Raw genomic sequence first — 16,008 nt, forward strand, 5'->3', positions numbered from 1 at the left:
TACCGTCCTCTCCTCGGACACTTTGCAGCTTGTGATGTGAGACAGGAATGAAGCGTAACTTTACTCCGCAGTCAGCGAGCGCTCGGAGAAGCCTCATTATCCCGTCCGTCACTGGGCGATTGTTCTTCCTCTAAATAGGATCTATTATTGGACCCTAGTGAATAATACATTGGTGGAAACCATCGCTCCACGTCGATCTCACTGCACCTGATTTACATCTCAAGAAGATTCGATACTCGGAACTTATGTCAAATTATTCGGAAGGGAACTTAAAGGAGTTGCAGCGATTGTATTCCACATTACCCGACTTTGTAGCGCTGAAGATGCTGGTTACAACAATAGGTTAATGGCGTCTGGGAGGGACCGCGTTGTGACGATGGCGCATTGTGAAGATGGCGCACTGTGACGATGGCGCATTGTGAAGATGGCGCGTTGTGACGATGGCGCATTGTGACGATGGCGCACTGTGACGATGGCGCATTGTGAAGATGGCGCGTTGTGACGATGGCGCGTTGTGACGATGGCGCGTTGACGATGGCGCGTTGTGAGGATGGCGCACTGTGACGATGGCGCGTTGTGACGATGGCGCGTTGTGAAGATGGCACACTGTGAAGATGGCGCGTTGTGACGATGGCGCACTGACGATGGTGCGTTGTGGCGATGGCGCGTTGTGAAGATGGCGCACTGTGAAGATGGCGCACTGTGACGATGTTGCGTTGTGACGATGGCGCACTGTGAAGATGGCGCATTATGACGATGGCGCACTGTGGCGATGGCGCACTGTGACGATGGCGCATTATGACGATGGCGCATTTTACAGTGTTCGGTCTCGATCACAGATCAGATCAGTGCTGCATCCTTGTCTCTTACTGCCACTGGTGGTAGAAAGCGGTATTACATGTAATTTGTAAAATGATTTCCATGCAGCAGTCACAAAATTTCACCGATGTAAAGTTTTTTTGTTTGTTTGTTTGTTTTTGCTACACATGTTAAACTGACATTATTTTATATCTTTTTGTCTTCCAAGCGACGTCACCAAATTGACATAAAGAGAAAACTGGAAACGTTCGCCAGGAAAGAACGAGTGCAAAGACTGAAGGTAATAATCTGTTATATCCCCTGAGCTGCGTAACCTTCTAAGATGATGTGATTATCCGGCAGGATCTCTTGTGCGCCCATGTATTAAGTGCTATACCCAACAATAATTGCTATTGAAGCAACAGCCCAGAAAGTGACACATCGCTGGAATCAGGCTTTAAGCCCCTACACAATGATTTCCAACTTTTGGCCAGCATGGTGCCGAAATGGGAAATGTGCAACTTTTTTTGCTAGATTTATTGCAACAAATGACTTTTGTGGCTTAGTTTACACCAAAAGCTGAAGTAAGCATCCCTCCATAGGTGCAGTCTTACCATGGCGGCAGAGAACAGGAGCACGATACTTTCTGTAGAGCTTCATGGTGACTTTTGATTAAGGCACTCCAGTGTGTTTTTTTTTTTTTTTTTTTATTGCACCGTTGGAGAGGTGCTTTAAATGTAAGTCCCCGGTCCTGTGTCTCATACCTCACCTGCTGCCATCTTCATAATTTTCCAGCATTGCTCCCGTCTGTCTCCCGCTGGAATGGTGCTTTAACCAATTGTAAGTTGTAGTATAAGGATGCAAGCTCAAATTTTCATTTTTTGACCAGTAAAAAAAAAAAAATCCTGAGATTTTTGCTGCTTTCAAGTCTCCTTTTACCTTGAGTTCATGTTGCAGTTGTAGTAATGCCTTGTGTGTTGCAGTCTCTGTCCTTATATCGGTCCCTAACGTTGCAGAGATTGTTTATTAGGGGTTACTCTTGTTTCCCTTCCACAGACCCATAGTAACTATCTGAGCCGCCTCTATAACATTTAGTAAAGACAGGCACAATTTTATGATCTGATTATGAACCGGTAGCATCAATCTGTAGAATAGAAGGAAATGTCTTCATACCCATAAAACATGACAATAAACAGTTGTCATCTAAAATGTCTTATTCTCCTCCCTGTCTGCAGAATGTGGTTACATAACGGGTAATCCCACATACTTCCACTAGGGGGCGCTCTTGCCACGCATTAACCAAAAGTTGCAATTTTTCACTGTTTCACAGTCCTCAGTGGTTGATACATTTTAATGGCTACATGAAAAATGGTAACAAATTCCAGCTTTGGAGACTCCTCAGGTCTCTTCATCAGGCAGAGAGTAATACAAAATCTGAAGAGTCACATATTTATACACAGCAGGGAACATAAATAATGCCATAGAGGAGACGAGTGACGTGAAGCAGAACTATAGGCCCCGTCTCACACAGCGACGCTGCAGCGATACAGACAACGATGCTGATCGCTGCAGCGTCGCTGTGTGGTCGCTGTGTGGTCGCTGTGTGGTCGCTGGGGAGCTGTCACACAGACAGCTCTTTCCAGCGACCAACGATCAGGGGAACGACTTCGGCATCGTTGAAACTGTCTTCAACGATGCCGAAGCCCCCCTGCAGCACCCGGGTAACCAGGGTAAACATCGGGTTACTAAGTGCAGGGCCGCGCTTAGTAACCCGATGTTTACCCTGGTTACCAGCGTAAATGTAAAAAAAACAAACAGTACATACTCACCATCTGTTGCCCGTCAGGTCCCTTGGCGTCTGCTTCCTGCTCTGACTGAGCCGCCGTACAGTGAGAGCAGATCACAGCAGTGACGTCACCGCTGTGCTCTCACTTTACGGCGGCTCAGTCAGTCAGAGCAGGAAGCAGACGACAAGGGACCTGACGGGCAACAGATGGTGAGTATGTACTGTTTGTTTTTTTACATTTACGCTGGTAACCAGGGTAAACATCGGGTTACTAAGCGCGGCCCTGCGCTTAGTAACCCGATGTTTACCCTGGTTACCAGTGAAGACATCGCTGGATCGGTGTCACACACACCAATTCAGCGATGTCAGCGGGACCTCAACGACCAAAAAAAGGTCCAGGCCATTCTGACACGACCAGCGATCTCGCAGCAGGGGCCTGATCGCTGGTACGTGTCACACATAGCGAGATCGCTACTGAGGTCGCTGTTGCGTCACAAAACTAGTGACTCAGCAGCGATCTCGCTATGTGAGACGGGGCCTTAAGTCTCTGCCAGGATTGATCTCGTTTTACATCACCTAAGGAATCTGCTCCTCAGACTATTTGGGGGCATCACAATCATTGACCAGACCTCAATCACAGGACAATAAAATGTTCACACTCCTTATCCATAAACTGTTCCAATATTTATGGCCACAACTGTTTCTCCCTCTCCCATGATGATCGTTCTGCTTCAGGTCACCTGTCTTATCTATTGCATCATTCCTGTGCCCTGTTGTGCATAAAATGTGACTCTTCAGATTTTGTATTAGTCTTTGCCTGATGAAGAGACCGGAGTAGTCTTGAAAGCTGCAAATTGTTACCAAATTGTTACTTAGCCATTAAAAGGTATCAACCACTGAGGACTCCCAAATTGTAATATTTTTCTATCTACTGGCGAACATGGTACAAAGATATAGATTTTTTCCTGTATCAGTTTTCACTGACAACTTTTTCTGAGCAGATAACACAGTTAATGCTGAAAACGTTGCACCTCTGTTGCACCTCTGTTGCACTTGTTACACTTCTGTTGCACTTCTGTTGCACTTCTGTTGCACTTCTGTTGCACTTCTGTTGCACCTCTGTTGCACTTGTTACACTTCTGTTGCACTTCTGTTGCACCTCTGTTGCACTTGTTACACTTCTGTTGCACTTCTGTTGCACCTCTGTTGCACTTGTTGCACTTCTGTTGCACTTCTGTTGCACTTCTGTTGCATTTCTGTTACACTTCTATTGCACTTCTGTTGCATTTCTGTTGCACCTCTGTTGCACTTGTTACACTTCTGATGCACTTCTGTTGCATTTGTTACACTTCTGTTGCACTTCTGTTGCACTTCTATTGCACTTCTGTTGCATTTCTGTTGCACCTCTGTTGCACTTGTTACACTTCTGATGCACTTCTGATGCACTTCTGTTGCATTTCTGTTACACTTCTGTTGCACTTCTGTTGCACTTCTGTTGCACTTCTGTTGCACTTCTGTTGCACTTCTGTTACATTGCTGTTACAGGTGGATCATTCCAAAAGGCCTGAAGGAGACACCTTCCCAGCCTTCTCCCCTCGCCCTCCTACAGGACCTAAGAGTGGCACCAACAGACGTCTGGGGAATCATGAACGTTCTGATTCCTCTGAATCTGTAAGTGAAAACCTGAGTGTAAGCAGTGATCATCGGTGCGGTATCAGCACGTCCCAGATCTTCCCCCGGGTCTGTGAGTGCTCAGTATTTGGGATGTGTTCATTATGAGTGATACATGTGCCCAGCATGTGAATGGTCAGTATTCAGGATGGTGGCGCTTATGTGGCATATATCCACTATGTTAATGGTGCCTGTGTGGCATGTATGACATGCGTGACAAGTATATGTGCAGCATACGCTGAGCATGAGATCAATGCATGTGTCCAGTATATGTGAAGTGTGAATGTGGCACCTGCCCAGTATAAGTCTAGTGGAAGTAGTGTTTATCCGGCATGTGACTTGTGTGTAGTATGTGCCTAGCATTGGATGAGTGACATGTATCCTGTGTGTGTTGCATGTGTGCTGTATATCTCGTGTGTGAACAGTATCTAATGTGCATGTGTCCATCATGTGACTAATGTGCATGTGTCCAGTATGAGTAGTGCATCTATTATGTAAATGGTGTATGTGTCCATCATGTGGCAGAGGTATAGCGCAGTATAATAAGCCCCCATGCACCGCGGCGGGCGCCCTATGACGGCATTGTGTTGTACCACTGCATGCATGACCTCAGTGTTAACTCCAATCTTTCTTCTGAAGTCTCCATGTGATTTATGACCAGATTCATTGCTTCCCGTGCCAGACTATTGCAATTCTCCGTCCCCTGCTCTAGTTATGGAGCAGCGGAGGTTAGAGACAGTCGGCGCCAGTTTATTATTGTTTTTGATTACTCCCATCAGAGCGCGACGATAAAAAGCTTCACAAACAGCAACAATCTCCACGTCCCGGCCTCTTCCCTGATACATTCTAATTCCCCTGACCTCGGCCTGTTCACATTCACAACAATACCCAAATATTTACTGCTCTCCTGCGAGTCCGAAAGGGAACGAACCGCGACGAGTCCGCAACATAATAGTAATAATTGCACAATGTCAACACAGCGATTATTCCAATAAGCAGCATTATACAATAAGACCGCTGACAAGTATTCACATCCCCAACCTACCGCCATAATGTGCCGGGAAGATTTCCATGCCGTCAGATACTATATCGCAATATCACAAAGTCCGTGCACCCCTGGTCAAAATGATTGTTCTTGTGAACAGTGAAGCAAGTTGAAGATTAAATTATTATTATTATTTATTTATATAGCACCATTGATTCCATGGTGCTGTAAATGATCTAAAAGGTCTAAAGTTACAGATGACACATTTCATTTGTACTTTAGAAAAAAAAAATCTTCTACATTTTGAAGAATACAAAAAGGAAAATGTGTCGATGCAAAAGTTTGTGCACCCTGCATGGTTAGTACCTAGTAGCACCCCCTTTTGAAAGTGTCAGAGCTTGTAAACGCTTTTTGTAGCCAGACAAGAGGGATTTTTCTCCATTCTTCCTTGGAGAATTCTTCCAGTTCTGTGAGATTTCTGGGTGTCTTTCATCCTGTGCTATTTTGAGGTCTAGTCACAGATTTTCAATGATGTTCAGATCAGGGGACTGTGAGGGCCATTGTAAAACCTTCATCTTGCACCGTTTAAGGTCTATTGTGGATTGTGACGTGTGTTTAGGATCATTATTCATTTGTAGAAGCCATCCTCTTCCACTTTTCACCTTCAGCTTTTTTACAGATGATGTTATATTTGCATCTAGAATATGCTGAAATTTCATTGAATCCATTCTTCCCTCTACCCGTGAAATGTTCCCCCAGCCATTGGCTGCAACACAACCCCAAAGCATGATTTATCCACCCCCATGCTTAATGGTCGGCGAGTTGTTCTTTTCCTGAAATTCTGTGCCCTTTTTTCTCCATAAATGTCTTTGATCGTTGTGGACAAAGAGTTCTCTTTCAATGTCATTGGTCCACAAGACTTGTTTCCCAAATTCATCAGGCTTGATTAGATGCATACTTCTAATGCTGAATTTTATGTTGAGGACACAGGAGAGGTTTTCTTCTGATGACTCTTCCATGAAGGCCATATTTGTGCAGGTGTCTCTGAACAGTAGAACAATGTACCACAACTCCAGAGTCTGCTAAACCTTTCTGAAGGTATTTTACAGTCAAGCAGGGTTCTGATTTGCTTCTCTAGCAATCCTACAATCGGCTCTCACTGACATTTTGCTTGGTCTTCCACACCTTATCTTGACCTCCACTGTTCCTGATAACTGCCATTTCTTAATTGCATTTTGAACTGAGAAAAAGGCTACTTGAAATCGCTTTGCTATCTTCTTCTAGCTTCTCCTGCTATGTGGCCTCCACCATTTTCATTTTCAGAGTGCTGTGCAGCTGCTTAGAAGAACACATGGCTGCTGTTTTTTAGCACAAGGTCATAGGAGGTTGGGATTTTATAAAATTGGAAATTTTGCATCATCTGACCTTTCCTAACGATGATAGTGAAGAAGCCATAACCCTAACAGGATAATTAAGATCTGAAACCTTGGTCAAAGTTGTTGAGCACAAAAATCTCCAAGGGTGCCCAAACTTCTGCATTGTCCCATTTTCCTTTGTGTAATTTCTAAAATGTAAAAGATGCAAATATATATATATATATATATATATATATATATATATAATGTATATTTTTGCCAAAAATAAAAAGGAAATGTGTCATCTTTAACTTTAGTCCTTTAGATCATTTCATCTTCAACTTGCTTAGCTGCTAACAATAACAGTAATTTTGACCAGGGGTGCCCAGACTTTTACAAGCCACTGTATGTGTGAAAACAAATTGTACATTGAGTATTAATGCTGAATGTGTGTAAATAACAATAATTCATTCTTTCTTTGCAACTGTAAAGTCTTCATCTCTTCGTCCAAACACCGCCCCCGGTAATATGCAGCGTCCCGTCCGCCTCCAGCCGCTGCCAGTGAACTCCTCTTCTGGTAATGTACCCAAAATGTCCACAGCTCCCCGGCAGAAACACTCGGCAGATGAGGACGATCAACGCTGCGCCCGTACGGTGAGATGAGTATGAGATAGTATCTATCCACTCAGGGGCTCACCAGTAATGGCGATCTCGGGGGCCCACTCTTCAGCCACATACAAATATTATTGGCCGTGGATGGAGGATACGATGCGATTTGCTCCTTTTTTGTTATTTCAGCCCATACGTCCATAAAGTAATGAAATGTCCAGTCCAGTTTGTTAAATAAATAACGTTGTCTGCATATAGTGCCCTAAGTGTACTGTGCCAGGCTCTGCTCGTCTGGGGGGGCTCTGCTCGTCTGGGGGGGCTCTGCTCGTCTGGGGGGGCTCTGCTCGTCTGGGGGGGCTCTGCTTATCTAGGGGGCTCTGCTTATCGGGGAGGCTCTGCTTATCTGGGGGGCTCTGCTTATCTGGGGGGCTCTGCTTACCTGGGAGGCTCTGCTTATCTGGGGGGCTCTACTTATCTGGGGGGCTCTGCTTATCTGGGGGGCTCTGCTTATCTGGGGGGCTCTGCTTATCTGGGGGGCTCTGCTTATCTGGGGGGGGCCCTGCTCGTCTGGGGTTGCCATGCTCGTCTGGGGGGCTCTGCTCGTCTGGGGGGCTCTGCTCGTCTGGGGGGCTCTGCTTATCTGGGGGGGCTCTGCTTATCTGGGAGGCTCTGCTCATCTGGGGGGGCCCTGCTTGTCTGGGGGGGCTCTGCTCGTCTGGGGGGGGGGGCCCTGCTCATCTGGGGGGGCCATTCTGGGATTGACCTGTTTCCCACTAGGCCAGTCCGAGCCTGCAGTACTGAATAGATTGAAGTAAGAGATAGATGGCTTTATATTAGATATACTGTATCCAGCTAACATAATAAGCAGATCCACCAACAGCAACTTGCTGATGGTTTCTGAACATTTCTTAGCTTTTTTTTATTTCCCTTTTCTTTTTCCAGACAGACAAGGAGATCCTGAGAATCCTGCACAGCACCGAGCACACCTCAGGGATATCGCCTTATCGACTTCCTATCATTAACAATTTCGTGACGCCGGTTCCACCACCGCCCCAAAAGCACCCGAAACTGACCATGAGCTCAACCTCCAGAGGGAGGCGATACCGGCCCACCACCACCACCACCCCAGATGGGCCTGGCGCCCCTGCCAAGGTGAGAAGAAAATGAGATATCTCCTCTCGTATCTCTGTAGAGGAAATGTAGCACTGACCTCCATGTACTGCACGTTTGGGGGCGATGTATGTAGTGGCCTGAAGAGCTGCGGTCAGTCGCTGCAGCTTAACCCCTTAGATGCTTTGGTCATTTGTGACTTAAGTGGTTACACAGAGGAGGAACACATCTCTATTTTTCTTAAAATGAAAATGAAATCCGAACAAAAATGGTGGAATTTTTTTATTTTTTTTTCACCATTTAATGCTTAGTGCTACTCTTTTATACCTTTGATATTTACCACTGATATACCGCCACTTTTTTTCTCCACAGCAGCTGTTTTTCGAGCGCCCCCCTTTAAAAAAAAAAACAAAAAAAACCTTTAAGAAAAATAAATCAAGAGAATTGTATGACAAGAGCTGAACACGATTATTAAAGTTCCCCGGAGGCGGTTATCAGGGACAGACCCCGGCGTGTGACACGTTATGGTGTTATACGGCGGTGTCAGCTACCGCGGTGATTTACCGGAGAAATCATCTGATTTATTTCCCGTTCTCTCCAGGACACCGTAAAATTTCATAAAACGTCCTTGCACAGTAACGTGAAGATTACCATGGTTTACCGGGGAAAAAACGTGCATTTATCACACGAGGTTGACGACTACAAGGACGAGATAAAAGTCTTCCAGCAACACTGCGGGGGCGAGAACCTCTGCGTCTTTAAAGGAAAACTCCTGGAAGAAGGTGAGGGAAAGCAGAGACCTAAAACATGGGCGCCTTTGTGACCTGACCCCCTGCAAAATTAAAACCATTATGTATGATCATGTGTTAAAGTAATTTGCAAATACGAAAATAATCGGGCAATTTTCATTTATGCTATTTAATTACCATAAATGAAGTGTTCACTATATAGTATGGGTTGTTATAACTGATATGTCCACGTTCTTTACTAGTTTGTGACAGTAACTTAAAAAACTGTATTACAAAAATGTGTTTATCGTAATTTTGTTGCACCATTATTTTTCTTTTTTAGTTTTTAAACTTTTTTTTTTTATATATAAAGTACTGGCATATAGAGCTCTATCTGTATAATGTAGCAGATTAAGAAAATTAAGATTAAGAAAATTAAGATTTTTAGGCAGAGAAAATCCTCTCCTGCACAACGGTGAAGCCTTTAGCTCACTGTTTGAGTTTCTGCCTTTTTATACCACAGTTCCCGAGCTTGAATCCCAGTAGGGACCACTAGGGATCACCTAAGACCGCTAAAATACTTTGTTTTGCAGTTTTAGGTAGCCTAAAGTACTGATTGACTGCTGTGTACAAGCCCGAGCCCAGCACAATCTCAGTAGTCAGTGTAAGGAGATCTGATTCCCTTTAGTTGACATAGTTCCTGTGCTGCTGGTGACCAAGGTTTCGCAGAGATTCTTATCGCTGTGCAAAATTCATGCAGCATCACATTAGTGATAACAATAGTTGTCCGGGAAATCTCGTAACTGTGCTAACGGCATTATAACTGAAGACGACTAATGCAAAATTCATTATTTACCATGTTAAGCCGATAGGTTTCAATATTCTCATGTTTCCTGCTATATAAGTAGGAGCGACAGAAAACAATCTAGTGAAAGAGAGAGGGGAGTCGTCTGTACAGCAGTCGGAAGTTAGTGTGACCAAATGAGCAAATGTTTTTGAAGCCGTACAGGAAATCAGGTAGATTAAAAAAAAAAAAAAAAAAAAGTTCTGATTTCTTAGTAAAGAGTCTTTTATTATATGTACCTCTAAGTAACTTCACAGCTAAAGGGTGCTGTTCTGGTGATAACATTAATGTACATGCATTGTACAATAATTTATAATCCCCTTCTAATATATTAGACAATTATCATTCCAGCAATTTCTAGGATGTGCCTCTGTCCTATATGTCACATTCTGTAGATAGATAAGTGGAAGGGACCTAAAACAAGCTAGTGAGTGGGTGATGGAGTCTCCTGTGCAACAGACAGATGTTCCTGTGGCTAAATGAGTTCATGTTCTCACTAGGTGGTGGTAATACAAACAAAGTGAAGTGGTTTCTTGGAAATCTGAAGTAAGCAGTCCTTAGAGTATTGTTATAGGTCTGCAAGTCATCCAAGTACCTTCATAGCTAAAGGGTGGAATTCTGAAAATTACATTGGAGAAGATTCAAATGACAACCAATGAAACATCACTGAACGACCTGCCCCAATATATTAGGCAATTATTATTCTAGAACATGCCTGTATCCTATATGTCTCTTTTAATGAATTATTAGTGTTTGAAACTGTGGAAATGTGTAAACTGTATAAATAATCTCCTAGCAGATCTGCTGTTACTGTTTTTTTTTTTTTTTTTGCTTGGTTTGTTGCAGACAGCTTCAGTTTGGTCTCTAGACGTCACCGCGGTTTTCCGTTCAGCCTCACGTTTTACATTAATGGGATCCAGGTGGACCGGCTTAGCTCTTGCTGCGAATATAAACATCGCAAGGGAGCGCGGCTCGGGGGCAAAAATGGATATTTTGGATTCATCAATATTGAGGGAGCTTCTCCTTGTTACAGGTATGATCCATAGAGCTCCTGACATCCAAACTCTGCAAATACCAAGGTGGTGCGGATTTGGGCAATTAGGCCAGAATTCTGCTGCATTTGGTTTTGTAAATCTGTTATCTTAATGATGTCCCTTCCTAGGTGCATCATTTCAATGGGCCTGGATAAAAAGCCATCTCCTCCACCAAAGAGTAAGACCAAGGAAAAAGACAAAAAGGACAGTGACGAGGACGATGGTGATGAAGAGCATAGCGACAAAAAAGAACAAGAAGAGGAGGACAGCAAGGAGAAAGAAAAGAGGAGCTCAGCATGTGATGAAGATGGTGACGAGGACGACCAGAAGACTGAGGAAAAGTCAATCATGGACTATGAGGAGGAAGGAGAAGAGAATAAGGACTACAAGACGGATGACTATGAAGCTGATGATGAAGATAAGGATGGTAAATTGTGCAGGAGATGAAATGTTCATGTCATATCTTTACAAGTCTACATATACATGTTTTATTTCACAGTATACACATGCTATTGCCACACAGGTGTCTAAACAGCTTCTTAACCTTTCTGCAACTTTATATAATTTTCAAAAAAAGTTTACTCACTGTGTAAACTCCAGAGCTGCACTCACTCTTCTGCTGGTGCAGCCACTGTGTACATACATTACATTACTGATCCTGAGTTACATCCTGTATTATACTCCAGAGCTGCACTCCCTATTCTGCTGGTTCAGTCACTGTGTACATACATTACATTGCTGATCCTGTACTGATTCTGAGTTACATCCTGTATTATACCCCAGAGCTGCACTCACTATTCTGCTGGTGCAGTCACTGTGTACATACATTACATTACTGATTCTGAGTTACATCCTGTATTATACCCCAGAGCTGTACTCACTATTCTGCTGGTGCAGTCGTGCAGTCACTGTGTACATACATTACATTACTGATTCTGAGTTACATCCTGTATTATACCCCAGAGCTGTACTCACTATTCTGCTGGTGCAGTCACTGTGTACACACATTACATTACTGATCCTGAGTTACCTCCTGTATTATATTCCAGAGCTGCACTCACTATTCTGCTGGTGCAGTCACTGTGTACATACATTACATTACTGATCCTCAGTTACATCCTGTATTATACCCCAGAGCTGCACTCACTATTCTGCTGGTGCAGTCACTGTGTACATACATTACATTACTGATTCTGAGTTACATCCTATATTATACCCCAGAGCTGCACTCACTATTCTGCTGGTGCAGTCACTGTGTACATACATTACATTACTGATCCTGAGTTACCTCCTGTATTCTACTCCAGAGCTGTGCTCACTATTCTGCTGGTGCAGTCACTGTGTACATACATTACATTACTGATCCTGAGTTACATCCTGTATTATACTTCAGAGCTGCACTCACTATTCTGCTGCTGCAGTCATTGTGTACATACATTACATTACTGATCCTGAGTTAGCTCCTGTATTATACTCCAGAGCTGCACTCACTATTCTGCTGGTGCAGTCACTGTGTACATACATTACTGATCCTGAGTTACCTCCTGTATTATACCCCAGAGCTGCACTCACTATTCTGCTGGTGCAGTCACTGTGTACATACATTACATTACTGATCCTGAGTTACATCCTGTATTATACCCCAGAGCTGCACTCACTATTCTGCTGGTGCAGTCACTGTGTACATACATTACATTACTGATCCTGAGTTACATCCTGTATTATACCCCAGAGCTGCACTCACTATTCTGCTGGTGCAGTCACTGTGTACATACATTACATTACTGATCCTGAGTTACATCCTGTATTATACCCCAGAGCTGCACTCACTATTCTGCTGGTGCAGTCACTGTGTACATACATTGCTCTGGAGTAGAATACATATACAATAAAATGGTGCACAAAGGTGGATATATTCCTTAAGGGGGTCTTCGGGGCTTTTAATATTGATAGTCTGATATTCAGGACTTAAGGACTATCTGACACCTGACAAACTCCTTTGTTTTAGCCACCGAATATAAACAATAAATGGCGGCAGAACATTACGCAGTGATATATCGCGTCCTGGCCGATGTCAGGCGCTGCAGCTCATAATTTAGTTATATTAAAAAAAATGATATTAATCTGTAAGACTTCCCCGTATATTCTGCACGGAGCCATTGTAAGTGGCACATTGGGACATTTGTTGGTAGTGGAGGCGCAGTGACGAATAACGTTCCTGTGTAGCTATAGAGGTAGTGGTCAGACATACTGGTCCTCGTGAGGGGCCAAAGGTCCCTGTGCCACATCAGAAAGCAGCATTGATGCCGATGGCGTATAGCAGGAGGGGCCCTATTACTATAGCAGGGGGGGCCCTATTACTATAGCAGGGGGGGCCCTATTACTATAGCAGGGGGGGCCCTGTTACTATAGCAGGGGGGGCCCTGTTACTATAGCAGGGGGGGCCCTATTACTATAGCAGGAGGGGCCCTGTTACTATAGCAGGAGGGGCCCTATTACTGTAGCAGGGGGGGCCCTGTTACTATAGCAGGAGGGGCCCTGTTACTATAGCAGGAGGGGCCCTATTACTATAGCAGGAGGGGCCCTGTTACTATAGCAGGAGGGGCCCTATTACTATAGCAGGGGGGGCCCTATTACTATAGCAGGAGGGGCCCTGTTACTATAGCAGGAGGGGCCCTATGACTATAGCAGGAGGGGCCCTATTACTATAGCAGGAGGGGCCCTATTACTATAGCTGGAGGGGCCCTATTACTATAGCAGGAGGGGCCCTGTTACTATAGCAGGAGGGGCCCTATTACTGTAGCAGGGGGGGCCCTGTTACTATAGCAGGAGGGGCCCTATTACTATAGCAGGAGGGGCCCTGTTACTATAGCAGGAGGGGCCCTATTACTATAGCAGGGGGGGCCCTATTACTATAGCAGGAGGGGCCCTGTTACTATAGCAGGAGGGGCCCTATGACTATAGCAGGAGGGGCCCTATTACTATAGCAGGAGGGGCCCTATTACTATAGCTGGAGGGGCCCTATTACTGTAGCAGAGGGGCCCTATTACTATAGCTGGAGGGGCCCTATTACTATAGCTGGAGGGGCCCTATTACTATAGCTGGAGGGGCCCTATTACTATAGCAGGAGGGGCCCTATGACTATAGCTGGAGGGGCCCTATGACTATAGCAGGAGGGGCCCTATTACCGAGTTTGCATTGGGGGCCCAGGAGCTTAGAGGGGAATTTAAGAAGAACCTCGATAGAGGAGGAAATCCTTCAAAGTGATCGTATCCACCACAGATCTACATGATTGCTTTGCGGATGAGGCCATGGAAGGCCGAGGCTCTAGCACAGTTTGGGGCCATCACTTATTTGAAAGGACGGCAAAAACAGGAGCTGAACTCATCTATACACCGGCCGTACAATAACTGAATTCATTTACTAGAAATATTTCCAAACAAATGGTAAGAAAACATTTTATCACCATTTTGCGATAGTTATTTTACACAGTTTTTAAAGGTGAATGACATTGGGGTCTATTTATGGAGACTGTCTTAACTGTCCCTAGAAACCAATCAGAGCTCAGCTTTCATTTTTTAAGCTGCTGTGGTAGATTGAAAGCCGCTCTATGATTGGTTGTTATGGACAAGAAAGCGCCAGGCTTTATAAATTTACCCTGCTAGGCCTCATTTATCAAAGCTTCAGCCCAGAGAAACCAATCACAGCGCAGCTTTCATTTTACCACAGCAGTTTAAGAAATGAAAGCTGAGCTCTGATTGGTTGCTATGGGCAACTGAGGCACTTTATCTGTTTAGACAATCTTGATAATTTCGGCCCAATTATTTCACGTGTTACCTGTAAAATCGCAATCTCGAAACCACAGAAATTAATGGAAAAACTGTGTAAAGGTTTCTGATGTGGTTTTTGTTCATGCAGCCAAGATATTTTATGGAAATAGATGATGTTGCAAAATAGCATTGACATTATGTGGTGGGTTGTCAGGTGGTCGGACCCCCTCAGATCCTGTAGAAGACTAGTTAGCTAGACTTTTTCTGCACTCCATGCCACCATAAACAGGTAACCAGGAGGGCCTCAACCGTTTTTGTCCCCACCTTTACAAGTATTTAGTAGCGTGGTGGCACCAGCAGGTTGCCCTGTTATAATCCTTGCTACGGGGCCCCCTTCCTCTATATACACTTTCCGCCATTGATGTCACTGATATTCAGCATTAAAGCCTTTAAGGTGCTAATCTAAAATCTCCTTTGCGATCCTACAGTACATCCTAGCCATAGATAAGCCTGAAGATAAGGAGCAAGTGACCTGGCACTAGATAACGATCTTATTAATACGTGAGAGCTGTATATCAGGGTATGGTATATATCGTGTTCTTTTGCGAATATGACAAGAATACTTTTTTAATAATTTCAGTATCTACATATATTAGTCCTTTATTACGGTCCTACATGAGGCAGGTACAGCGCCTTCTGCTGTGAACTCAAATGAGCCTCAAAACATGTAAAATATACGATTTTTTTTTCTTGCTTTTCCTGTAGACTATGATGAAGATTTTGAAGTCGAGGAAAACAAATCTGGTGAGAAATATAACGAAGACGGAAGGTTAGATGATGAAGAGCAGGACATGTCCAAGTCCCCCTCGGATGGTGAGAAAGACGATGTAAACCAGGAATGGAGAAGCGGCGTGCCATCAAACGCCGCGCAAGAGGCTTCTGACAGAGCGGTGGATGAAAGGGACAGCGACCACGAGGATGAACAAGGTTCGTTACCATCTTACTATTTATTCTGTCGCTTGCTCCTCATGATTAATCATCTCCTAAAGTTTGTTTGGTGGGGGGGTAATGGAGATACCTGTAATGGAGTTATAGAAAAAAAAAGGACTTTTTAAGGTAGGGAACCTCTTTCCTCAAAAGAAGCATAGCTGTAGTCCAAAATCTGTGGCAATGATTTTTGATATAATATGCAAATTAGACATTCTGTGCATTGTAGGCGGTCCAGGGCACCATCCCTCAACCTGGCCACCTAGCTCTTCCCTCCGCTTCATTGATTGACAACACTGATGTCCCACTTAAGCTAGCGCTATAGAAAAAT

At 44.2% G+C, this 16,008-nt stretch overlaps 1 protein-coding gene across 5 annotated transcripts in view; it reads left to right on the forward strand.

The window, feature by feature from the left end:
• ERICH3 (glutamate rich 3) overlaps positions 1–16,008 on the forward strand; it is a 52,027-nt gene that overhangs the window by 20,759 nt on the left and 15,260 nt on the right. For 4 of the 5 annotated variants that reach the window (XM_077277453.1, XM_077277450.1, XM_077277449.1 and 1 more), the window contains exons 4-11: positions 1,028–1,099; positions 4,130–4,255; positions 7,088–7,249; positions 8,147–8,356; positions 8,916–9,096; positions 10,733–10,919; positions 11,049–11,347; positions 15,456–15,677. In XM_077277453.1, coding sequence (XP_077133568.1) covers positions 1,028–1,099; positions 4,130–4,255; positions 7,088–7,249; positions 8,147–8,356; positions 8,916–9,096; positions 10,733–10,919; positions 11,049–11,347; positions 15,456–15,677 — 1,459 coding nt within the window. The remainder of the gene's footprint in view (positions 1–1,027; positions 1,100–4,129; positions 4,256–7,087; positions 7,250–8,146; positions 8,357–8,915; positions 9,097–10,732; positions 10,920–11,048; positions 11,348–15,455; positions 15,678–16,008) is intronic. The other variant, XM_077277452.1, reaches the window with a different exon arrangement.

This window comes from Ranitomeya variabilis, chromosome 8, assembly GCF_051348905.1.
Source record: "Ranitomeya variabilis isolate aRanVar5 chromosome 8, aRanVar5.hap1, whole genome shotgun sequence".
In the NCBI taxonomy this organism is placed as follows: Eukaryota; Metazoa; Chordata; class Amphibia; order Anura; family Dendrobatidae; genus Ranitomeya; species Ranitomeya variabilis.